Source organism: Eubalaena glacialis, chromosome 3 (assembly GCF_028564815.1).
Source record: "Eubalaena glacialis isolate mEubGla1 chromosome 3, mEubGla1.1.hap2.+ XY, whole genome shotgun sequence".
Taxonomy (NCBI): Eukaryota; Metazoa; Chordata; class Mammalia; order Artiodactyla; family Balaenidae; genus Eubalaena; species Eubalaena glacialis.
Window position 1 is genome coordinate 151779829 of NC_083718.1, and position 26778 is coordinate 151806606.

At 33.7% G+C, this 26778-nt stretch overlaps 1 protein-coding gene across 3 annotated transcripts in view; it reads left to right on the forward strand.

Moving 5' to 3' along the window:
* NRDC (nardilysin convertase) overlaps positions 1-26778 on the forward strand; it is a 95938-nt gene that overhangs the window by 35154 nt on the left and 34006 nt on the right. For all 3 annotated transcript variants that reach the window (XM_061184228.1, XM_061184229.1, XM_061184230.1), the window contains 6 exons: positions 14402-14475; positions 19617-19712; positions 20745-20867; positions 23437-23494; positions 25232-25305; positions 26702-26771. In XM_061184228.1, the coding sequence (XP_061040211.1) occupies positions 14402-14475; positions 19617-19712; positions 20745-20867; positions 23437-23494; positions 25232-25305; positions 26702-26771 (495 nt within the window). The remainder of the gene's footprint in view (positions 1-14401; positions 14476-19616; positions 19713-20744; positions 20868-23436; positions 23495-25231; positions 25306-26701; positions 26772-26778) is intronic.

Genomic DNA, 26778 nt, shown 5'->3' on the forward strand with positions numbered 1-26778 from the left:
TATTTCAGGGCAAGAGCAAGAATTATCAAAGCCCAGGATGTTCATATAGTGGGATGTCTAACAGGATGCCCTTCTCATGATAAACTGGGACTCCAGAAGGCATCACCCTCAGGTTGAAGAAATGGATTAGCCATCCTGAGGAATTACAGCCTGCTTTCAAAATGCCTGAGTTGTCTAGTGAACCTTAAGCCTTGATTGTGATTTAACATGGTCCAGAACTTTAGTGTTCTCTGATGCCCAAGAGAAGCAAACACAAATCCTCTCAAAAGGAAAATACCTTTATTTTATGCTTTACATTACTCCTATAAACAGTTTTTCAAGTAGAGTGACCAGCATTCAGTCACACATAAGCAGGCACACAACAAAATAAGACAACATGAATGAGAACAGAAAACAGAAAAAGACTTTTAATGCCTTAGAAATCTTAGAGATTGGAATGTACAATTACAAAAATGATTCAATTTTAAAGAAATAAGGGACAAGTTTGAATACAGTTGCAAGGCATAGGAAACTATAAAATGTGACCTATGGGATTTGAAATATAAAAAAAAGAAAGAGCATTTTGAACTGAGACATGATAATTGAAATTGAAACCCAATGGACAAGTTTAAGAGAAGAGTAGCTATAGATGAAGATAGAATTTGTGAATTGGAAGATAGACCAAAAGAAATCCCTAATACAGCATGAAGAGAAAAAAGATGAAAGGTACAGAAAAAAAGGAAAAGGGGCATAGCGGATAGAGTGAAAATGTCAAATATGTATTTACCTGGAGTCCTAGAAGGAGAGGAGAGAAAAATAGAGTAGACAAAATACTTGAAGGTTTGATCACTAGAAAATTTCCAGAACATCAAATCAGACATTAAAGAAGTTTAACTAATTCCAAAAGTGTATATTAAAAGACATCCACATATAGAAAGATATAGTGACTACAGAAAACCAAATATAGAAAATCTTTGCAAGATGGAAGGGCAGAACTCCTTCAAAGTCATATTAGTTAGTCTGATGGATGACTTTTCAACAGCAGTAGTGGAAGCTAAAAGATAGTGGGATATCTGTAATAGCCTGAAAGAAAATAACTACCAACCACAAATTCTACACCAAGCAAAAAATACCGTGTAAGAATGATTGTAAAATAGACCTTTAGACACACAATTGAGAGTGTGTGCCACCAGCCAACTTACCAAAGGAAATTTAAAGAATTTATTTCAGGCAGAAGGAAAATGCAGATCAGAGATGCAAAAAAGATAGAAGAACAATGGAAGTCATTTTATGTGAATAAATATAAATGAACATGGATTACTTAAAACAGTAATTATAAAACGTAAAAAGTATACAGAATTAAAACAACAATAACTTATCAATCAGGAATAATGACAATGGAGAAAAAGGTATTTTTATAAGGTATTGATTAACATTAGACATTGATAAGTTAAAAGGATACATGTAATATTTTCTAGGGTAACTTCTAAAAGAACACAATTTGAGCATAAAAATTCCAAACCAGTACAGGGAAAACATTTGGAATAATTCTTTTTAATAATAAATTCAAAGAAAAAAAAGTAGTAGGAGAGACAGAACAAGTGGGAGAAGCAGTACAAAGTAGGATGGAGGTAGATGTTGATCCATATATAACAGTAATTCTCATTAAATGTAAGTGGATTAATTTCCAATTAAACATTGTCAGACTGGATTTTTAAAAACCCAATCAAATAGTTTTCAAGACTTAGATGTAAGGCTTGAAAAAAAATTACTGTTGTTCAAAAGGCTCACTTCATATTGATAAAACTTAACTAGGAAGACATAATTATTTCCAGTTTGAACACATCTAGTAACATAGCCTCACAGTAAATCAGATATAAAAACCAGTGAACAAGTAACCAACTGCAGTGGGAGATTTAACACCCCCTTCTCAGTAATTGATAGAACAACTGTAAAATCAATAAGGATGTAGAAGATTATAACAAAAGGATTACCACTTTTTTTCATAGATGTATACAGAATGCCTAATTAACACCTTCCAACTACAAAATTTTTTCAGTTGACCATATTTTAAGCCACAAGTTCAGTCTCAAATTTCAAAGCATTGAAACCATATTAATTATGTTTTCTGAACACAGTGTACAGTTAAATTTTAGCTAGAAATCAGAAGCAGAAAGCCAACTAGAACATTGCCTTATGTTTGGAAATTAAATATATTTCTAAGAAACACCTGGGTAAAAGAGGAAAGCATATCAGAAATTAGAAAGTATTTTATACTGAATTATAAAAATATTATAGAACAAAAGTTGTGGGATGCAGCTATAGTAGTACTTAGAGGGAAATATATAATCTTAAATGTATATGCTAGAAAAGAAGAACGGCTTAAAATTAATGAACTGATGAATCTCAGGAAGTCTGAGTAAGACCAGCAAAGTATGCCCAAAGAAAGAAGAAAGAAATGATGAAAATAAATGAAATAAAAAGCAGACTGACCTCAGAAGAATGGTGAAATAGGACCTCCAAAAAGCCCCTCCTCTATAAAAGCAATGAGAACATTGCCAAAATTGTCAAAATCAATTTTTTCAGAACTCTGGAAATAACAAAAAGCTTGCAACAATCCAAGGAGTATTTATTCAAGCGAGTGACTAAATCTTACTAAGAACAGTGAGTTTTGTGGCATTTTAACTTGCCCTATTTCCATTGCCCTCTACCCAGCTCTACAGTAGTCTCGAAAACAAAGAGGTCCCACAATCTCAGGGAAAAACAGCAGTCTAGCAGCCACTGGAGGGGGCTGGATGGATTTAAAGCTCTCTAAAAACATCATTCTGGAGAATCTTCATTATTTGACCTGTCTGGTAATTTCCTGGGAACCACCATTCACGGATATTTATGTATTTGGCCTGACTGGGAGCTCACCCATTTGCAAAAATCTTTCTCTGGAGGCATTTGTTGAAAACATTTGGATGGAAGTTGTTTACCTTTGTGACTACCTGAGGCAGTGGTTAACAGTTGGGGCAAACAAATAGGCTATTCAAAAAGCTTAAAAGGAAAAACTGGAAAATGAGATATCCTAAGGGGCTTTGAAAAGCTCCAGTATATTCCTGGAAATTTTGAAAGTCACATATGTGCATATAGCTGTGTCATGTCCAGGGCTGTGTGCATGCTCAAGAAAGACCTAAGAATGCCTTAAGCTCTCACCATGGTTGACCTTGAGTCTCTGGGCAAGCAGGATGTGATGGCTAAGGCAGAGTTGTAAACTGCCTGACTGAATGTTGAAAGCATCCCCCAATATGCACAAAGAACCCCTTGGCAAGGCATTTAATGAAATCTCTCCGCAACCAAAGATTATCACTAAGCTAACCAAGCAGTGGTTGTACTTGCCAAAGAATATGGACTTTACAGAATTAGTTTAAGAAAGGTACTAAATATATAAACAGTAAGAACAGCAAACAGCAATAACAACAAACCCTGAGGAGGGAGGAGAATCTTGATTTACAGAGTTGCCACGTTACATTATTTAAAATGTTGTTTTCAACAGAAAGTTATGAGGGATGCAGAAAGTATGGCTGAACACCAGAAAAACAGTAGTCAATAGAAACTGTCCCTAAGAAAGCCCAGATTCTGGAGTTACTAGGCAAAAACTTTAAATCACCTTTTTTTTTTTTTTAACATCTTTATTGGAGTATAGTTGCTTTACAATGGTGTGTTAGTTTCTGCTTTATAACAAAGTGAATCAGCTATACATATACATATATCCCCATATCTCCTCCCTCTTGCATCTCCCTCCCACCCTCCCTATCCCACCCCTCTAGGTGGTCACAAAGCACTAATCTGATCTCCCTGTGCTATGTGGCTGCTTCCCACTAGCTATCTATTTTACATTTGGTAGTATATATAAGTCCATGCTGCTCTCTCACTTCATCCCCGCTTACCCTTCCCCCTCCCCGTGTCCTCAAGTCCATTCTCTAGATCTGCGTCTTTATTCCTGTCCTGCCCCTAGGTTCTTCAGAACCATTTTTTTTTTTTTTTTAGATTCCATATATATGTGTTAGCATACGGTATTTGTTTTTCTCTTTCTGACTTCACTCTGTATGACAGACTCTAGATCCATCCACCTCACTACAAATAACTCAGTTTCGTTTCTTTTTATAGCTGAGTATTATTCCATTGTATATATGTGCCACATCTTCTTTATCCTAAATCACCTATTTTAATTATGTTCAAAGAGCTAAAGAAAACTATGTCTAAGAACTAAAGGAAAATATGAATATGATGTCTTACTAAATAGAGAACATCAATAAAGAGATACAAATTATTAAATAGAACCAAATAGAAATTCTGGAGTTGAGAAGTACAACTCAAATGAAAAATTAACTAGAAGGGCTCAACAGAAGATTTGAGTTAGCTGAGGAAACAGTAAACAAACTTGAAGAAAGGTTAGTTTGGATTGTCCAGTCTGAGGAAAAGAAATAAAGAAAAGGAATGAAGAAAAATGAACAGAGCCTCAGAGATCTGTGGGACACCATCAAGCATAGTAACATGTGTATCATAGGAGTTCCAAAAGGAAATGAGAAAAGGGTAGAAAGTATTCTTGAAGGTATAATAGCCAAACTCTTTCCAAATTTGATAAACGACCAAAATCTACACATTCAAGCAACTCAAGGATTTCCAGAAGGATAAACACAGTGGTATTCACAACAATGACATTCACAATAAGATACATTATAATCAAGCTGTCAGAAGCCAAATGTAAAAAGAATATTGAAAGTAGCAAGAGAAGAGCAGCTTTTTTCATAAAAGTTAATCTCAATAAGGTAAACAGGTCCTTTCTCATCAGAAATCATGGAGGCAAGAAGGCAATGGTATGACACATTCAAAGTGCTGAAAGAAAAAGACTACAAACCAAGTATTTTATATCCAGCAAAAATATTCTTCTAAATGGAGAAATTAAGACAATCTCAGATGAATTAAAAACCAAGTTTTAAGTTTGTCATTAGCAGATCTTCTCTATATGACATATTAGATGGATGGAGTCCTTCAGACTGAAATGAAAGGGTGCTCAAATCCACATGAAGAAATAAAGCATACTGGTAAAGGTAACTATATAGGTAAATATAAAAGAAAGTATAAATATACTTTCTGTTTGTAATTTTTTCCCTATCTGATTTAAAAGATAACTAACTGTATAAAGCAAAAATCATAAATCTGTGTTGATAGGCATATAATGTATAAAGACATCATTTGTATGGCAATAATAACACAAAGGAAGGGAGAGAGAACAGGTATATGGGAGCGAAGTTTTTGTATACTACTGAAGTTAAGTTGGTATTAATTCAAAATGGATTTTTATAAGTTAAGATGTTAGTTAAGAAAATAACTCAAAAAATATAGTAAAAGAAATGGCAAGGGAATTTAAATGGTACTCTAGAAAATATCTATTGTAACAAAAAGAAGTCAGCAATGGAGGAATAGAGGGGAAAAAAGACATAAGACTTACAGTAAACAGATAGCAAAGGAAGATATAAATCCTGTCTTATCAGTAATTAAGTTAAATGTAAACAGATTAAGCATTTCAATTAAAAGACAAGATACTGGCAGACTGGGTAAAGAAACATGCGTCAGCTATAAATGCTGTCTGTAAGAGACACACTTTAGATTAAAATACACCACTAGGATGGCAATAAGAAGATGAAAAAAGATATACATACAAATAGTAATTAAAAGGGAGCTGGAGTGATTGAACTAATATCTGACAAAATAAGACTTTAAGATGAAACTTTTTACTGGAGACAAGGGAATTTTATAATGATAAAAGGGTCAATTCATCAAGAAGGTATAACAGTTATAAACATAAGTTCATCTTTCAAAGGAACCTCAAAATACATAAAGCAAAAACTGACAGAATTGAGGGGAAAAATACACAATTAAATAATAATAGTTGCAAATGTAAATATCCCACTTACAATAAAGGATAGAACAACTAGGTAGATCAACAAGAAACAGAAGACATGAACAAGAGTATAAACTAACTAGACACCTACAGAACACTTCACCCCAAATCAGCAAAATACACATTCTTCTAAAGTGCTGCATGTATTTTTCTCCAGCATAGATATATATTAGGTCATAAAATAAATTTATTCCCAATAAATTTGAAAGGATGAAATTATACAGAGTATGTTCTCTAGCTATAATGTAATGAAATCAGAAATCAGTAACAGAAGGAAATTTGGGAAATTTCACAAATCTGTAGAAATTAAACAACCTTACCCTAAATAATCAATGGATTAAAAAAGAAATCACAAGGGAAATTTAAAAAATAGAGACTAATGAAAATGAAAACAACATACAAAAATTATGGGATGCATCAAAACCAGTGCTCAGAGGGAAATTTATAACTGTAAACACCTCCATTAAAAAAGAAAGATCTCAAGTGACCCTAAACTTCCATCTTAATTAACAAGGCAAAGAAGAGCAATCTAAACCCAAGTAAACAGAAGGAAGGACATAATAAAAATTTGAGTGGAAATAGATAGGGAATAGAAAAACAATAGAAGATAAAACCAACAGTTGGTTATTTGAAAAGATGAACAAAATTGACAAACTTTCGGCTAGACTAACCAAGAAAAAGGAAGGCTCAGATTATTAAAATGAGGAATGAAAGAGTGAACATTAGTATAATCTTAACCAAAATAAAAAAGAGTATAATAGAATATTATGAACTATTTTATGCCAACAAATAGATAACTGAGACGAAATGGACAAATTTCTAGAAAGACACAAAACTATTGAAACTGACTTAAGAAGACAGAAAATCTGAATAGACCTGTAATGAGAGATTGGATTAGTAATCAAGAATTTACCAAATGAAAAGTATAGACCCAGGTGACTTCACTGGTGAATTCTACCAAACATTTAAAGAATTAACACTAATGCTTCATAAACTCTTCCAAAATATAGAAGAGGAGGGACACTTCCTAAATCATTCTATGAAGCCGGTATTACTCTGATATCAAAACTAGAAGATCATTTCACAAGAAAACTACAGACTAGTATCTGTTATGAATAGAGATGCAGAAATCCTCAACAAAACCACAAAACTGAATCCAGCAACATATAAAAAGGATTATGCACAATCCAGGTGGGATTTATCCCAGGATTGCGAGGTTAGTTCACCATACAAAAACCAACCAACATAATATGCCATATTAATAGAAGAAAGGACAAAAACACATTCCAAAAATCATCTCAGTATAAACAGAAAAAGCATTTAACAGAATCCAGCACCCTTTCATGATACAACACTTGATAAACTAGGAATAAAAGGGAACTTCCTCAACCTGATAAAGGGTATCTATGAATAACCCACAACTAACATCATACTTAATGGTGAAAGGTTGAAAGCATTTCCCCAAAGATTAGGATCAAGATATCAGCCCTGTCCACCTCTATTCAACATTGTAGTGGAGGTTTTAGCTAGAGCAGTTAGACATGAAAATGAAATAAAATCATGCAGATTCGAAAAGAAGTAAAACTATCTCTATTTGCAGATGGCATAATCTTGTACAGATGATTCTCATTATTTGTGGAGAATTCACCTACTCACTAAAATTTATTTGTAACTCCAAAATGAATACTTGCAGTGCTTTTGTAGTCATCCATGGACATGTGAAAAATTTGTGAAAAAATTTGAAAATTGTTGTGAAAAATTTGAGTTGCCTGGCACACACATTCTCAGCTGAGGTTGAAAAAGGCAACACTCTACCGTTTTGTTTCAGCTTTCATACAGAAGTGACCAGAGGATAAGGGACAGTACAATATAGTAAGAGAAGCTCTGGCTCTGGAGCCAGTTCTATGGAGTTTGAGTCCCAACTCTGGTACCCACTGGGGAAGTGGCCTCAGGCAGTTTCCTTAACACTACTGAACCTCATTCTCTCTTTTGTGAAATAAAGAAAAGAGAATCAACTAGAATGAGATACCTTTAGGATTTAAGATCATAATCTGTGTATGTGTATTACCCCTAGGACAGTCATTCAATACTCGCTAATTCAGCAGTCATGACAACTTTAGAAAACATAACTACCACAAATAATAGGAATTCATTGTATATGGATAATCCTACAGAGTCCACAAATGACCTATTAGAGCTAATATCAAGTTCAACAAGGTTGCAGGATCAAGATCATTGTACAAAAATCAGTTGTATTTTTATACACTAGCAATGAAAAATACAAAAATGAAATTAAGAGAAAATTCCATGTACAATAGCATTAAAACGAATAAAATACTTAGGAATAAATTTAACAAAAGAGGTGCAAGAGTTGTTTGTGGAAAGCCACAAAAATTTTTTTGAAAGAAATTAAAGAACAAATTAAATTAATGGAAAGCCATCTCATGTTCATAGATTACAAGGCTTAATATTGTTAAGATGACAATACATCCCAAATTGGTCTACAGATTCAACTTAATCCTTATCAAAATTTCAGCTGTCTTTTTTGAAGAAATTGATGAGCTGATTCTAAAATTCATATGGAAAGGAAGAGACCAAGAATAGCCAAAATTATCTTGAAAAAGAACAAAGTTAAAGGACTCATATTCCCAGTTTCAAAACTTACTCAAATCTACAGTAATCAAGGCAACATGGTACTGGCATAAGAATAGACATATACTTCAGTGGAATAGAATTGAGGCTCCAGAAATGAACCATTACATTTATTGTCAGTTGCAAGGGTGCCAAGGCAATTCAATGGGAAAGAATAGTTTTTCAACAAATGCTACTGTGACAACTGGATATCCACATGCAAAAGAATGAAGTTGGATCCTTTGTTCATACCATATACAAATATTAACAAATTGAGACATATGCTTAAGTGTAAGAGCAAAAACTGTAAAACTCTAAAGAGAACATAGGCATAAATCTTTGTGACCTTGGACTTGGCAATAGTTTTTCAGGTATGACATCAAAAGCAGAAACAACAAAGGAAAAACTAGATAAACTGGACTCCACTGAAATTAAACACTTTTTTGCTTTAAAGACTCACAGACATAGAGAACAGACTTGTGGTTGCCAAGGGGTAGGAGGGTGGGGGAGGGAAGGATTGGGACTTTGGGATTAGCAAATGCAAGCTAGTATACATAGAATGAATAAACAACAAGGTCTTACTTTATAGCACAGGGAACTATGTTCAATATCCTGTGATAAATCAGAATGGAAAAGAATATGTATAACTGAGTCACTGTGCTGTATGCAGAAATCAACACAACATTATAAATCAACTATACTTCAATTAAAAAAAAAAACTTCAGTGAGATACCACTTTGAAAAGAAGAACATTTACAATTATTGGTGAATGTGTGGATAAATTGGAACTTTTGTACATTGCTGTTGGTTCAGCTGTGTTAGAAAATGTAGTTAGAAAACTTCCTCAAAAGTTAAACGTAGAGTTACCATATGACCCAAAAATTCCACTCTTAGTATACATACTCTACAGAATTGAAAACATATATCTACACAAAAACTTCTACATGAGTGTTAGTAGCAGTGTTATACATAATAGGTCAAAAGTGGAAACAACCTAAATGTCAATCCACTGATGAATGGATAAACAAAATGTAGCACATCCATACAAAGGAATATTACTTGGCAATAAGAAGGGAATGAAGTCCTGGTATGTAATACAACATGAATGAATCTTGAAAACATTATGCTAAGAGAAAGAGGCCAGATGCAGAAGGCCCCATAGTGTATGATTCCATTTATATGAAATGTCCAAAATAGGCAAATCCATAGAGACCAAAAGCAGATTAGTGCTTGCCAGGGGCTGGACGGATGAGGGAATAGGGAATGACCGTTAATGGGTACAGAGTTTATTTTTGGGTTAATGAAAAATTTCTGAAATTAGACAGTGGTAATGTTTACACAATTCTGTGAATGTAGTAAAATCCTTTAAATTACTTTAAAAGGGCATTTTGTGGTATGTGAATTATTTCTCAATAGAAACAATATACATATGGTAGTTTCAAGAAAGCTAAATGTTGGTTTGAAAAAACTGACAAAATAGGTAAACATTTCATGAGACTGGTCAGGGAAAAAGAAGAGTATGTGCAAATATCAAGAATGGAAAAGAATTAAGACATATTGGCAGATATTGAAATTACAATAAGGTATTTTGAACAACCTATGCCAGTAAATGAAAAAACTAGATGGTGTTCACAAATTCTTAGTAATATTATTTATAAAACCCACATAAGAGAAATTATAATTTAAAAGTTTTCATACTCTTATAATCATTAAAAAAAAAATCAGTAATGAAGACTCTTGTCAAAAATAAACTTGTTTAGAGTCGTACAAAAAATTGAAGGAAGAAATAATTCCTCCCTCATTTATGAAGGTAGCATGACCTTGATTTAAGAAAGTATAATATAAGAAAAAATATAGACCAGATTCACAAACAGGCTGATATAGCAGTACTGAGTTGGGGTCATCTTAGAAATATGAGGTAGGGTTAACAGAAAATCAGTGCTGTTCATCGCATTGTCAGATTGAAAGAGAAAAATCATGTCTCAGTATATGTAGAAAAAAATTACGTGATGAAATTCAGTATCTATTCACAAAGATGCTCTTAGCAAATAGAGTATAAGGCAGCTTTCTCAATATGATATTTGATAGTTTAAACCAAACCTTATATTTAATGGTGAAACCTTGAAAGATTCCAAGTTGAGATCAGGAACAAGACAGAGATACGGGTTGTGATCGCTTCTGTTCATCATTCTATTATATTAGGCAAGAAAGAAAAGTAAGCAAAATACACAACTGTCAAAGCATATGATATGATTGTGAACGTAGAAAATCTAAAATCTTCTACATATAAAAATTAGTAACATTAACAATTTAGTAAGATAGCTTGATATGCAAAAATTAAAAATGATAATATGTTTAACATATAAAAGTACTTCTATGTATCAGCAACAGTTAGAAATTAAAATTTAAAAAAAGTTTATAAAAGCTACACAAATAATCAGACACTCAAGAATCATCCCAAAAATTATGTGTAAGACCTCTTCATGGAGAAGATATTATAACCTTATTGTGAGATATTTAAAAAGAGCTAAATAAATTGAGAGAAATACTATTCATGGATTTGAAGCCTTGTTTTTTTGTTTTGTTTTGATTTTGGCCATGCTGCATGGCATGCAGGATCCTAGTTCCCCAACCAGGGATCGAACCTGTGCCCCCTGCATTGGAAGCTCCGGAGTCCTAACCACTGGACCACCAGGGAATTCCCTGAAGCCTTTTTTTTCTTTTAATGACATTAATCTTCCTATTTAATGTACAGATTCAGTGATATCGCAACCATAATCTCAGAAGATTTACTTAGTCTTAAATAGACAAGCTAACTCTAAGATTTATAAGGAAATGCGGAGCGCTAAGTATAGCCAAGATACTTTTGAATTGGAAAAATAACAAGGTAGCAGGACTTGACCTACTAGATATTAAGATTTGTTTTGTAATTAGGACATTGGGGTGTTAGCAGAGGGCTAGACAAAGAGATGATGGAACAGAATATTTCTTGGAATGGAAATAGACCAACACATATGTGGACACTTGATTTTTGATAGGAGCATTATGGAGCAGTGGTGAAAGGGCTTTTTAAAAAAATGATGCCAGGACAGTTGGGCTTCTATAAAGGCAAAAACAAAATTGACTCCCTATCTCACAACATGCACAAAAAAATCAATTCTATGTGGATTATAGACCAAAAAGTGAAAAGTACAATTAAAAGTTTTATAGATAAGTGTGACTTTAGCCTTAGGTAAGGATTATCAAGCAAGATGCAAAAACAAAACATAAAGGAAAAATGATAGTATGTTATATTCATCTAAAGATAACATAAAGAGTATGAAAAAAGCAAGTATAAAGTGGGAGAATATATTTGCAACACATGTAACTAACAGAGGACTTATATTTAGAATAACTACCAGAGATTTAATTATTAGATTATATATGTAATTGTATGTAACATAATTTATATATGATAATATATATCATATAAATGGATAATTATATATATATTATTATGATCAATAAGAAAAATACAACCCAATAGAAAAAAACCCTTAAACAGGCATTTTACAAGAGAAGAAATTCAAATTATTAATAAATATATAAAATGTTAAATCAGGAAAATGTAAATTAAAACCATTATGAGATTTAACTATCCTCCTAAAAGTTGCAGAAAATTTTAGTCTGACAATACCAAGTGAGGGTGAGGTTGTAGAGGATTGGAGGATGATCTGATGCAAGTGTAGATTGGCACAATCACTTTGGAAAAGTTTGATTATTACCTAGTGATGTAGAACATATGATGCATATATTATTACCTAGGAGTTCCTTTCTTAGGTATATATTTAGACAAACTTGTGCACATGTGCCATGGTACATATTTGTAAGAATGTTTATGGCAGCATTGTTTGTAATGGTTCAAACCCAGAACCAGCCCACATGTCCACCAGCAGTAGAATGGATGAATAAATTCATGCAGTGGAATATTCTACTGCAATGAGAATAAATGAACCACAGCCACATGTAGCATCATGAATGACTACTTAAAAGAGTGTTGAGTTAAATAAATCACGCAAAGAATACATACACTATATATCCATTTATATGAAGTTCAAAAACGAAACTGTGTTGTCTAGAACATGCATTCTTGGCAGGGTTCATACTGTTTCTTTTGGTAGCAAAAATTGGTCTTGAAGGTGAAAAAACATTTGATATTATAATGGTTTGTGGCCCTCCAAAGCTTAACCCTACCTGCAAAATCTTCACTTAGTGTTTGATTTCTTTTTGAGTTTTCTCAAATATCACATGAGCACCATTTACACTGACAATGAGTTTGTGGAAGATATGCAGAGCGTCTGCAAGGTCAGGGGTACAAAATTGTGGTGGATAGATGATTGGAGGACTTTCAAATGACTGATCTTGAAGTCATCACTAGAGGCGGTCTGTGTGTGTCAGTTGGTTGCCATTGGCTGCCTTGTGGATGTTATGTTTGATTCTCTCTCTGCTTTTGTGTGTGACTTTGATTTTTAGAATTAAATAAAAATATTCTGTTTTATTATTTAGTTCAACAAAAGTTATTCAAACCATCATTAGTTATACTAAGTACTGAAAAGAAAAAAATGTCAGTAATATTTTAATGAGTATCTAGTAGCTAATTAAGTTAAAACTTTCTTCTCAGAGCAAGCAAAAGTTCAAAGTTTATTAAATATTGTAGGAAATTAATTTTTTCAATGTGTTTTGTTGGAAAAATGAATTTTAATTTTTTAAAAACTTGATTACATTGCTGTTATTATATAAATGGTTAATTTGCATATGTAATTTGATGCATCAAAATTTATATAAGGAATATATTGCATTAAACAGCAAATACAGTTATAAAATTAAGTGAAATACTAATAGCCTTTAAAATTTTAACTTGGGATTTCCCTGGTGGCGCAGTGGTTAAGAATCCGCCTGCCAATGCAGGGGACACGGGTTCAATCACTGGTCTGAGAGGATCCCACATTCTGCGGAGCAACTAAGCCTGTGCGCCACAAGTACTGAGCCTGCGCTCTAGAGCCAGCGAGCCACAACTCCTGAGCCCGCATGCCACAACTACTGAAGCCTGTGTGCCTAGAGCCCGTGCTCCGCAACAAGAGAAGCCACTGTAATGAGAAGCCTGCGCATCGCAATGAAGAGTAGCCCCCGCTCGCTGCAACTAGAGAAAGCCCACGTGCAGCACCGAAGACCCAACGCGGCCAAAAATAAATAAATTAATTAAAAAAAAAATTTTAACTTAAAAAGTTAAAAAAAGTAGGCCTCAGATACTTTTTATTTATAAAATCACAGATACACATAAAATATGTAAACAGATTGTATATGTGTGTAAAAATGTCATGGGGGAGTGATTAGAAGAAAATTTCTGAAAAGGCTACTTAGGGTTGATAATGGAAAAAAAAAAAGATCAAGAAACACCAGCCTAGAAATACATATATATGTGGTAAAACTATCAAGAAAAGCAGAGAAGTGATCCCTGTAACATTCATAATATTAACTCTGAGGATAAGGCGGGTGCTGGGTTCTTCTAGAGTTCTGACAGTGGTCTATTTCTTGATCTGAGTGGTGACCACTCAGGTGTTTACCTTATAGTCTATATGCCCATGTTTTATATATAATACTTTTCTGTATGGGTATTATATTTCATAATAGAAAAAAGGTAGTTTGTAGACTTTAAAATCTAGAAATGCTGTGTATTGTTTAGGTTTTATATGCACGATTATGAACTAAATCTCCATCTTAGTAAAGCTTCTTAATTAAAAAAGTAGATGTTGACTGATGAAAAGCTTTTACCAAACAGTTTTTTTTTTTTTTTTTTTTCAGATGGGCCCAATTCTTCATCCATCCACTAATGATCAGAGATGCAATTGACCGGGAAGTTGAAGCTGTTGATAGTGGTAAGTGCTTTATGTCTTGCTGCTTTTTCCTTCATTGATCCAGTCGTTTAGCACATTTATCATTCTTTATCACTCTTTATATTATAAAGGGCTAAGTTAAAATAGATATGTCATGTTTATTCCTGAAGCCATTAAATGTCTAATTCAGTATATATTTGAAATAAATCAAAGAATGGTAGATTTTCGATTTTTCAGCCTTTGTTTTTTGAGGGTTTTACCACAGTGACTGACCTTTTGCAGGATAAGAGCCTAATTCTTAAAGCTAATACTGGGTGTTAAAACTTTAAAAGTTCACATACTCTTTTTGTATGAAGAGGTATTTTCTCTGAGGCTTTATTTTAAGCACCATCCTGATATTTAAATAGCGTATTTTTTGTTGCCTCTGTGTGTCAGTGCTTTGTGGGTTGAGTTTCTGTAGTTCCGAAAACAATCGTGATATGTTTATAGATGAAGAAACTAAACTCCTGAACAGGAAATGCGTTTAATTTTACTTTTTGACAGTTTTTCTTATCTTTGTGATTTAAATATGCAAGACCGTTAGGAAGGCTGTGTGTCTCTATAGGGTGCGGGTTCATTAGAGAACTGTGCTGCAAATATCCCTTAATTACAGAGTACCAGTAAATAGCACCACTGCAGATTAATCCTGCTTCCTTATTTTAGCATTAGAAACATGTAACAGTGGACTTGGGGGGATTTCTAGTTCACATAGGCTAGACTTGGCTTGCATAGCTGAAGAGGCCAGGTCTCTGTACTAGTTCTTCCCTTTGTAACATTTTCCCTCTTGGCTTGATTGTCGAGTTCTAATAATCACTTATTGCATTCACTAGGCTGAATAAACTGCAGATGGCTGGAAAGAACTGTCTTGAAGTCAGCAAACTGTGTTTTACTTATAGAAATGTCACTAACTCTGGCCCTCAATTTATTTGTAAAAGAGGGTGGAATGGAGTTAGATTCCTCCTAGTTCTAGTAGCTCCTTATAATCAAGGATTTATTTTCTTCATTTTTGTTACTTGCCTACCCACAGTGTCTGTTTTTTCATAGGCCCAGATAAGTATTTGTTGAATACATGAAAAACCAAAATAACTAAGGAAAACTCCAAAAGCCTTCCCTACTTTTTGGGACCTAGGAACTATATTTTGTGTCTTTAATTCTTTCAAGTGTGTTTTTCTTTATACAGTTTCTAGAGTGGGTCGAAATTGGCATTTAAAAGGTTAGACGTCTAGGGAATTACATGGCAGTCCAGTGGTAGGACTCAGCGCTTTACTGCCAGGGCCCACGTTCAATCCGTGGTCGTCAAACTAAGATCTCGCAAGCTGTGCGGTGCGGCCAAAAAAAAGATTAAACGTCTAATTTAATTTTACAAGTTTAATTCAGAATATATTTTATTATATTTTGAATATTATGCAGAAATATATATATATACATACATATGTGATATATGATATGTACACACACACTCACATACAATAAGTAGTTTTGGTTTAAGATGAACTTAAGCTAAAGGCTCTGTTTTTTTGTTTGTTTTTGATGATAGGAGACCTAGATTTCAATTTGTGATCTGATATAAATAGCTAGGTATATATCATTAGTTACTTAACCTTCTAAGTATGAAGGATTTACTTGAGATGAGGGAGATGGGAGAGGTCTTAAATTTTAACTGGTGTAATAAACTAGTATTCATTAGCCAGTTGTTTTTTAGCATACTGTTTATGATATATTATTCTTCTCTTATTTGCATTTATAAGACATCAGAAAATTATAAATAAGACAAGAGCTAAGTTTAGATTCTATGAACATACAACAAGATCATTTGGAGACTCAATATTTATACATTGATAGATATTGATATTTATTGTGAACACAGCGTAAATTTATCTTGGCTAAAACCACAAAATGTTTAACAGTTTTACATGTTAACGTGTATAGTATGCAGACCATTAAGAGTTAACAGCTCTAGGCCAGGTCTAAGTCAGTATTATATTCACACATCTTAGCTTTTCTTTTTTCCAAAATCAATATCTGCAAATAATGAGATCTATTTTTGAAAGCTCAATAATCAGATGTTATTTTCTTCTATTCAGATGTGATAGTCTTTATTCTATCATTCTCATCTCATTCACATGTTTTTAGTTGCCTGCATGCTTGGATGGCCCATTCAATGTGAGAGGAGTTGAAAGGAAGTTCAGCTATCCTGGTAGATTCATCTTTTCATTTTCTTTTTCCTTTATTCCTCTCCACCTGCTTATGGAAGAGATTCTTTCCTGAGTTTTAAATTTATTATCTTGTTTTACCTTCATTACTTTATCACCGTGCCCTGCATTGACAATCTGTTTTTGGTCTAATCTTTCAGTGGAGTGGTTATACACACAAATTTATAAGCATTTATTTGCACAATGCAGATAGGTCTGTTCAGTGTTTTATAATTTTCTTGAATACGTTTAATCACAGAAGCTCATAAATGTCCACAGGGTAGGTTTTAAAATGGGATTAACTTATTGCTAAAAGAAGATTGTAGAGAAAAAAAGATTCTTCTTAATGATTAGCTCTTTATTTTAATGATTGTTCATACTTTTACATAAGCATGTTTAATTGCCTGCATATTGTACCTTAGCGATTGAGACTGAGGATATGGCCAAAGCCTTTTTTTTTTTTTTTTTTTCACACACACACACTGTATTTTATTTTTACAAGAGATAAATAGACTGACACCAAGCATTGTACATGGATGACCACAACAAAAGCAACAATGATTGCAATTACCAAACATGAAACACATTCATACTATGTCATAATATTGACATTCAGTCCAGTAATCCTCCACTGTAACAGCTACTTTACTTTGCAGTGAAAATTGATTTGTATATTCCCAAAACCTTTTTTTATATAATCAAGTGGTTGAGTGTGTTCTCTAAGTGTTCAGTATTTATACTCTATTTTTATCAGTTGTAGGAGGTACTAAATCACTTTTTGTAGGTATGTTTATATGTCTACTCAATTAGTTTTCTGTTGCTGCTGTAACAAATTACCAGAAACTCAGTCTTAAAATAACAACAGATTTATTTTCTTAAACTTTTGGAGGTTAGAAGTCTAAAATATTTCCTCAGGGCTGCTTTCCTTTTGGAGCCTCCAAGGGAGAATCTGTTTCCTTGCCTTTTCCACCTTCTAGATACCACCTACTTTCCTAGACTATGGCTCCTTTCACTATCTGAAGAGCCATGGGTGTAGAATCTTCTTTGCTATCTGACTTCTGCTTCTGTCTTTATATCTTCTGTCTTTGATCCTCTTACCTCTCTCTTTTAAGGACCCTGTGATTACATTGGGACCCAGATAATCCAGGATAATCTCCCCTTCTCAAAATCCTTAATTTAATCACACGGCAAAGTTCCTTTTACCACATAAGGTAACACATTCACAGGTTTTGGAGATTAAGATGTGGCCATCTTTGGGAGCCATTATTCAGCCTGTCACCTTAATAATGGAATTGTTTCTTCTGTGTTATAGCCATATCTTCATAATTTTTACAGAGATTTAAAAAATTTACTCTGTTGAAGCTATGTATATATTTTTTACTACATATGTTTTCCAGGTATGGAAATTATAAATGTATATATTTTTTACTGTCTCATCTTTGATTTAGACTTCATGGCTTATAACTGAAGTATTTTACTGAATATACTTTTGCTTCTTTCCATCTCTTCTGTCACCACTTTAGTTTCCACTCTCTTTACCAAGTATAACAGTGATGGCCTCTAATCAGTTTCCCTGATGAATTTACCAGAATCATTTCCCAGAATGAATTTACTGAAGTCCAGATCTGATAATGTTACTCTCCTTATTAAACATTTGTAATGCCTTACCATTACTCCTATGATAAAAAAATAGCTAACATTTATTGAGCACTTATTATGTGCATTGTTATGATTATTACCTCCATTATCCTTATTTGACATACAATGAAACTGAGGCTTAGAAGTGCTCTTTCAAAAATTGTTTCTTATCTCTTCAGCCTGATATCTTGCCTCTGCTTTGATTCTGAACCTTCTACCTCCAGCAGCTAGTTTTACTAGTACTTGCTGCATGATGTTCAGTAAATATTTGTTGAAGCAATATATCTTATTTAATTCTTATAAGAATCCTGTGAGCTAGGTACTTGTAACTCCATTCTATAGATGAGAAATAGAATCAGGGAAGTTAGATAACTTTCTCAAGGTTGTATAGTATAGTAAATGGCAGAACTTGGATTCTAGGCAAGATAATTCTGACTTCAAAGTGATTGTTTTTAACCATTAATATTTTATTACCAACATAGTTGGCTTTGGAGGAGATTTAAACAATATATATGACAAAGTTCCCAGACAATAAGGAGTTTGATTTAACATTTTCTTGGCACTTTCATCAGTAAGATCTTGGACATAGCATCTGTTGACTGAAAAAAAATGCACAACCTAAAAGTTGAAAGTTATGTTTTATTTGGCGGATTTTCTGAGGACTTCAAGCCTGGGACACAGCATCTCAGATAACACTGAGAAAACTGTTCCAAAGAGGCAAAGGGGGGGAGCTAGGATATATAGGATTTTTTTGCAACAAAAGACCAGGTAGTCGGAACATCAGAAGATTACTGTTAATAAAAGAAACCGAGATATCTCAAATTAAGGAATTTAGCGCTTTTCTATGTACGGGAAGATGCAAGAGTCTGGGCTCACTGAAATCATTCCTTTGATAGGCACCGCAGCTATCTGGGTCCAGTATCCTATGTTTTCTCATCCTGAGCTTCCTGAGGGCACACCGTCCCTGTGGCTGTAATGTGATGGCTTGATGGCTGCAACATCTTTTGTTTACTGATATGGCGGGCAATACTTTAGTTCTCACAATAATAACCTATAGATTATTAACTGCCTGTTTCATTTGAAAATAAGGGAAAATCTCTGGAAAGGTGAATTGACTACCCAAAGTTAGAGAATGTGTTAAGTCATAGAACTTGTCCTAGATCATTGATTTCCCTGCTTCAGTCTTACTACACTTTATTCATAAAATTAATTTTTGTTACTTCCTTACTTTCAGTTCGTTAAGCTTGAATTTCCAGATAATAAAGCAAGATACTGAATTTCATTTTATTAAAAGTGTTTCCTTAAAACTGACAGAATATCAACTTGCAAGACCCTCTGATGCAAACAGAAAGGAAATGTTGTTTGGAAGCCTTGCTAGACCTGGACATCCTATGGGGAAATTTTTTTGGGGTAAGATACTAAATACTTCATCTTATTTCATGTTTTCTAGTTAAGGAAGATTGAGAGTATGAAAAGTTTATAAAGAATGGAAAGTCATAAAGGTAGGGTAGCTAGGTACCTTTTACCTTTTAGGGTAGGTAGGAAGCTTTTCAAATAGAAAGTAGTTCAGCATGCCTATATTTGGTTCTCTAACATTGGATATATGAGGAATAGCACCTAACATTTTGTGAATGTTTTCTGGGTGCCACATACTTTGCTAACACTACATGAATTATCCCATTCAATCATCATAACAATGTTACGAGCTTGGTACCATTATAATCTCCATTTAAAGATAAAGAAACAGGCTCAGAGAAGTTAATTTTCTTAAATATGATAGTGGTGGATGTGGGATTTGAACCTCTGTTTATCTGGTTATAAAGTGTTTGCTCTTCCCCAACCTGACATTTCCAATTATCAACAGAGATTCAGCAATAATTTCTCTAGTAGTTTTTGAGCTATGACCTAATTTTAATTGTTAAGCTGTTTAAATGGTATCTGGTTTTTCATAATGGCTTTTTCTTAGTGTTAGAATTCAGTTATTATAGCCTTGTATTAATCCTCTTGACCACAGAGTAGAATCTGGAATGAGTTGATCTAAATGGTACTTCATTCAAAGGATGACTTGCTTGTTTGCACAGTTATATACACTTTGTATGTCATCCTTGCTTTATGTGGTTTATTTTTAAGAATTATACAGAATATTACTAAAATAATTAAGAGATAAAACCTAATAGTAGACTAATTATTAAGAAAGGAAGCTTAAGGCAATTACTGTTGTTAAGGTATTGCCAACTAGAGATTAATTCCTTATGTGTTAAAATATACTTTGAAATTGTTTCTTGTGAATTTTTGTCTTATTATTATTATTATACACTGTTTCAATATTTTGCATCACTTGGGTTATTTCATTAGTTAAGTATAGTAGCAAAGGATGCATTGTCAGTGTGGAGACTTTTAATAAACTTAGTTATTTCTATAATCTTTTCCATCTTTTTATAGGAAATGCTGAGACTCTCAAACATGAACCAAAAAGAAATAATATTGATACACATGCTAGATTGAGAGAATTCTGGATGCGTTACTATTCTGCTCATTACATGACTTTAGTGGTTCAATCCAAAGGTAATATTGTCGACTATGGCCCTTAGAATTATTTGGAAGTAGTGCTTTCTTAGGATTTGTCTGTCGTATCAATGTTGCAGTGCACTGTTAATTTACAATACTTTAGTGCTTGATCCTAATATGAACTAAAGAAAATCAGAATTTCAAGAGGCAAAGCTCAGGGAAGCACAAAATCATCTGATTCTCAGGCAAATGTTTTTTCTTTTATAGACATAGGTCTTAACTCTAGGCTAGTCTATGAGTGTATTAATGTACTGATTGATCACGAATTGTTTTTTCTTTTTTAATAAACTTATTTATTTATTTATTTTTGGCTGTGTTGGGTCTTCGTTGCTGCGTGCAGGCTTTCTCTGGTTGCGGCGAGCGGGGGCGATTCTTCGTTGCAGTTTGTGGGCTTCTAATTGCGATGGCTTCTCTTTGTTGCGGAGCATGGGCTCTAGGCGCACAGGCTTCAGTAGTTATGGCACACGGGCTCAGTAGTTGTGGCACATAGGCTTAGTTGCTCCGCAGCATGTGGGATCTTCCCAGACCAGGGCTTGAACCTGTGTCCCCTGCACTGGCAGGCAGATTCTTAAATTAACCACTGCGCCACCAGGGAAGTCCCATGAATTGGTCTTTTAAGCCACATTTGGCTGCTGCCTCTGTTATCTCTGGTTTTGCATTTAATCTGTATTAATCATAAACTCTTAAAGGTCACAGTGTTTGTCTTTTCATCCTTACATAGGGTTCAGTAAAATGGCATGATTAATTGAAGTCTGTCATGGTGACGCTAGCAGAAGTATCTTAAATGTAATAATACTGGTCAATACCTCTACTCTTTTCCTTCTTTTATCATTACTGAAAATAATGTTGTGTCAACTTTTCTCATTAAAGAAATCATAGTACCTTTCTTTTGTTTTCTTTATATTTTAATCTCCTTAGGTTGTTTTTCAAAGTCAGTCATTTGCTGAACTGTTCATTTTGATATATCAATACCTTATAGTTTGTATATTTCTTTTTGAAAAACTAATCCTCTCACCCTAATGTGATTCTCCTTTTTATAAAATTTTGCTCTCTCATTGTCAAAATTAAGATCAGAGCTGACTTGGCACTTAATTATAAAATATTTTTGTGTTTAGGATCAAAATTAGTCCACTAAAGTTAACTTGAACATAAAGTTACAGATATGGCATGGCATTCAAACTACAAATGTGCTTCTAGATTCCTTTTACAGCATTTATTAAAATAGGCAATTCTATATTTGGTATGTAATATTAATTTGCAATTTTTAATTAATTTTTGTTTTCAAATCTGTTATGAACATGCATTTTTCTTCAACTAGGTATTGATTCTTTTTCATTCTCTTCTTCGGTGATAACAAATATGAGCATATTAACGCTTGTTGCAGATTTCTAAAATAAGCCCCATGTGTTTGATTAGAAAACCTTGTCAAATCTAGAGTCAATTGATTTCGGAGCTTCAGCATTTATTATATCATTTAAGAGTTAAATATCAGTATAAATAGTATAGAGTAAATTCAGAACTTGATTAGTCTAATTTGCATCTTGTATTTATATACTGGGGCATCTCTTTTGAGAATTAGTGAAAGTCATGTAGCTGGTGAAACTAACAAATACTATACAGTGATGGTAATGAGTCACTGGGATAAAGCTAAAAGGTTTCCTTTTTCATTTAGATCTCCTATTTTACTAGAAATTTCAGAAGAATTTCTTATGAAATATAGGAAAAGAATCAAAAGAAGATAGAAATCATATCAGCCTAAGAAGACATATATTAAAACCACAGCAAGTGTAAATTAATGTAAAGTAAATGGAGTATAATAGTACTGATGAGCTGCTGAGAAGGGTAGTGTAGGTTAGTTAAGAGAAACCTTCCTAGAGGAAGTAAGTTTTGGAATGGGGTAGGAGGATGATTGATGTATTTTTATGTCTTGGTCCTTCATCTAGCCTAATGATAAACAAAAACTTTTTTTTTCTACTTGTGTGTTTTTTCTAACTTCACCAGGGAGAAAGAATAAAGGAGTCTTAACAAAATTATATGTGTCTCAAGGTTTTCTTAAATACTATTTTTCCTACTACTGATTAAGGAGTGGCAAGTGATGCCCAAATTAAAGTATTCCTTTGTTTTTTGTTTTTTTTTTTTTTGTTTTGTTTTGTTTTTTAAATTTATTTATTTATTTATTTTATTTTTTTATTTTTTTTGGCTGTGTTGGGTCTTCGCTTCTGTGCGAGGGCCCTCTCTAGCTGCGGCGAGCGGGGGCCACTCTCAATCGCGGTGCGCGGACCTCTCACCATCGCGGCCTCCCCCGTTGCGGAGCACAGGCTCCAGACGCGCAGGCCCAGCAGCCGTGGCCCACGGGCCCAGCCGCTCCGCGGCACGCGGGATCCTCCCAGACCAGGGCTCGAACCCATGTCCCCTGCACTGGCAGGCAGACTCCCAACCACTGCGCCACCAGGGAAGCCCCTATTCCTTTGTTTTATAGCTAAAGATCTGTGAGAAATATAATTGCATTTCTACCTTTAGTAACAACACTGCCTTTCCCTGTCTCCTTCCTGCCCTCTCCACGAAGAAACACTGGATACTTTAGAAAAGTGGGTGACTGAAATCTTCTCTCAGATACCAAACAAGTAAGACATTTATTTTCATAAATCATACACCTATAGAGTTAAAGAGGCCATATCTTCTGGTATGAATCCCAGAGGTTTTTGCTTTTAGTTTATTTTTTTTAAAACAGGTGATTATATTAAGAACTAAAGTAGTTTAGCAAGATCGCACAGCCTTTGATTGGGAAAACTAAGATAACCAAAGTTTCCGTAGTTTCTGTAGTTCAGAACTTATAAGCTTGTAAACTTATAGTAAGCAGTAACTCTGAAGAATTTGTGCCTCCTTTTATGTTTATTCAGAGCTTTTCTGTTACTGTGTACAGTGCTTGAAATTATGATATGAAAGCAAATATTGTATTGAGAGGTAGCATATTCATATACGTATGCCCTGCCTCAGAACAAATTAAGTTCTGAAGGTTTGTTTTTTAAGTCAGTTGTTTGGAACTTGGAATGCTTTTTCCTCATAAACGAAATAATCTTGTAGTTGATGACTGACTTTACATATTGCCTGAAAAGCCTATTGCATATATTGTAGTTGAATCAGATTGCCTTTTATTAGAAATTGGATGTAGGGGTCTAGTTCAGAAAGCTACTATTTTTTTGTCCACCTCAAATTTATCAAAATAATACAAATATTTAAAAGATACTTTATTGTTACATTTTTTGTTACAAAGAATACAGAAAATTTAATTCTCAAGCAAAGTGTCTCTTCCCACTCTTAGCAGTTTGCATTTTAGTAAACTAAATGAAATCAGATTATTTTTTCTTGCATCAGGTGAGTAAGCTAGACTCTTTCCAGTTCTTCATTCCAAGACAATTTGTTTTAAATTTATGAAAGAAAACTTAGCTTTAAAAATGTTGGAATAATTTGTAATAACAACAGACTGGTTATTATTATCTTGGCTTTATGTAAACTTATGTTGATAATTAGCAATACTTTTAAGTATGCTAATTAAGATAATGAAAGCCATGCCAAAGTTATGGGGTTGTTTAATTTGTTTTTGTTTGTTTGTTTTGATAAGAAATGAGTATTAGCTATGGAAATGTCAAATGGCAGATTGAAATGTATTTCACTGTGAACTTTACTAATAAAATCAGAGGTATATTTAATAGAGGGATTCATTAGGTCTTGTCAATCAATTCCTAATAAGAATTTTAAATTAAAAAAAATGCTTTTACATATTATTCACTAAGAACTTTGGTTCCTTAATCAGACAGGTTAAAAAGTGTTCTAGGTAATTAATACTGATTCATACTGACCATATTTTAGAAGAAATATTAGTTACAATATATTCAACCAGGTGGGAAGCCTCTAGAAGGAAGAGTCCAAGTTTTTCAAATACCACAGTGCCTACTATTGTACTTTATATGTAAGAATCTCTCCATGTATATTTCTTGGATTAAAAAAATATCTCTAGTGTAAGTTTTCTTTCTGAAATGGCTTTGTATTAAGAGGAGAACTGAAGTTGAATGGGGCTGATAGAGACAGTAAATATTGGGAGGGGAGGTCCCTTCAATTCATTGTATTCTGTCTCCTGTGAGTTTTAAAAGTATTTGAGTTATTGGGGCTGAGGTTAAGAATAGTTTGTGTAGTTCAGGATTTTGTGGCTTTGTTGCCATCTATTCGCTTATGCCTAGAATGCTTTTCAGCCAGGAGTATGTAGAATAGACTATAAAAACCTATCAGTTTAGGCATCCCTAAAGATACTGCTTATAAAGGCTTTTGCCAATTAAATTTTAATGTATTTGTTTTATTTTCAGTGGGTTACCCAAACCAAACTTTGGCCATTTAACGGATCCATTTGACACACCAGCATTTAACAAACTTTATAGAGGTTCGTGAACCAAAGGTTTAAAACTGTTTGAAATAACTTTAGCACATTCTCTAAAACTTAACTGAGGCTGCCAATTTTCTTTGAAAATGAGAATACAACAGAAAGTACAGCTGGATTGGAAAGGGAGTAGACAGTGGAAATCCAACTAGTGACAGATAGCAGGCCACTAACTAGTAGCAGTTTCATTGGTTTGGCACCTTAATGCTACTTGAGTCTGTTTCATGCTTTCTCCCTATTTTCTTCTTGTTCCCTTTTGTTCTTGGTTTTTTGTTTCTTTCCTATTTTGTTTTTATCTATATTCTGCTCTTTTTTGCCTTTAAAAGAGAAAAATAGAGGATGGGAAAACACTTTGGAAATAATTTCCTTTTATCTTCATTATAAAACCAATTTTTGTTAAATGAAGACAAATGAAGACAAATTTAGTGTAAAAAAAAAAAATGGGTGGGGGGAGTCACCCTTAAATCTTACCATCCAGAGAAGTGGTTTTGGCACATTTCCTTTTGAGTTTCTGTAGGTATATTTTCTTAACGTAGTTGAGATTATAAAGTATATACACTCTATCTCTTGCTTATTTCATTTAATATTATATTTGTAATAACTGCCCAATGAGCCATCACATGGTTATGCTATAACTTACTTAACAGTTTGCCCATAGTGAATATTGCAGAAACATTCCTAATTTACCATTTCTCTTTCTTTGCTCTTTTTATCATGGCAGATTTTTTTCTTTCTCCTAATTGCCTAGTTATTCCCTTCTTCTCCTTCACCCCATTGCCAATCTCTTTCCTCTTTCCTTTCTCTGACCAATGACTTTTGTCGCACCCTTTATCTGCTGCTGGCTCCATTTTATCTAAGCTGACTCTCCCCAGAGACAACTTATTTTTGGTTGTATTCTTCCTAGCTGTAGATTTTCTCTTCAAAGAATCATAGAAGAATGGGAAGCACTGGGAAGAATCTTAGAGTTACTTCAGCCTACCCCACTCATCATACCATAACAGATTCAGAATGAGTTAAATGCAAGTGATTTTCTCAAGGTCGTATAAACACAGATAGCAAGATAGTAGTAGGGCTGGATTTCAGCCATGGGTCTTCCTGACTCCTAGGCCTGTACCTGTTCTTGCAAGAAGGGATCCATCTTTAGGGGCTTGCCTATTTTCATAGTTCTTTTATCCATGCCTTCTCTATCTGTGAAACCAAATTGAAAAGAAATTTACAAAAATTGCATTATTCAAATTTGAAAATTGGCAACTTGAAATAATAATTGCATTATATTTAAGTTTCCCTTGCTTATTGGAGGATGAAATATATTGAATTTTTAAAAATTTCATGTAACATAGTATATATAAGTTATAGAGAAACACTTATATCTGTTCTTCTGAAAAATATTTTTGTTCAGTTGTTCCAATCAGAAAAATTCATGCTCTGACCATCACATGGGCACTTCCCCCTCAACAGCAACATTACAGGTAAGAG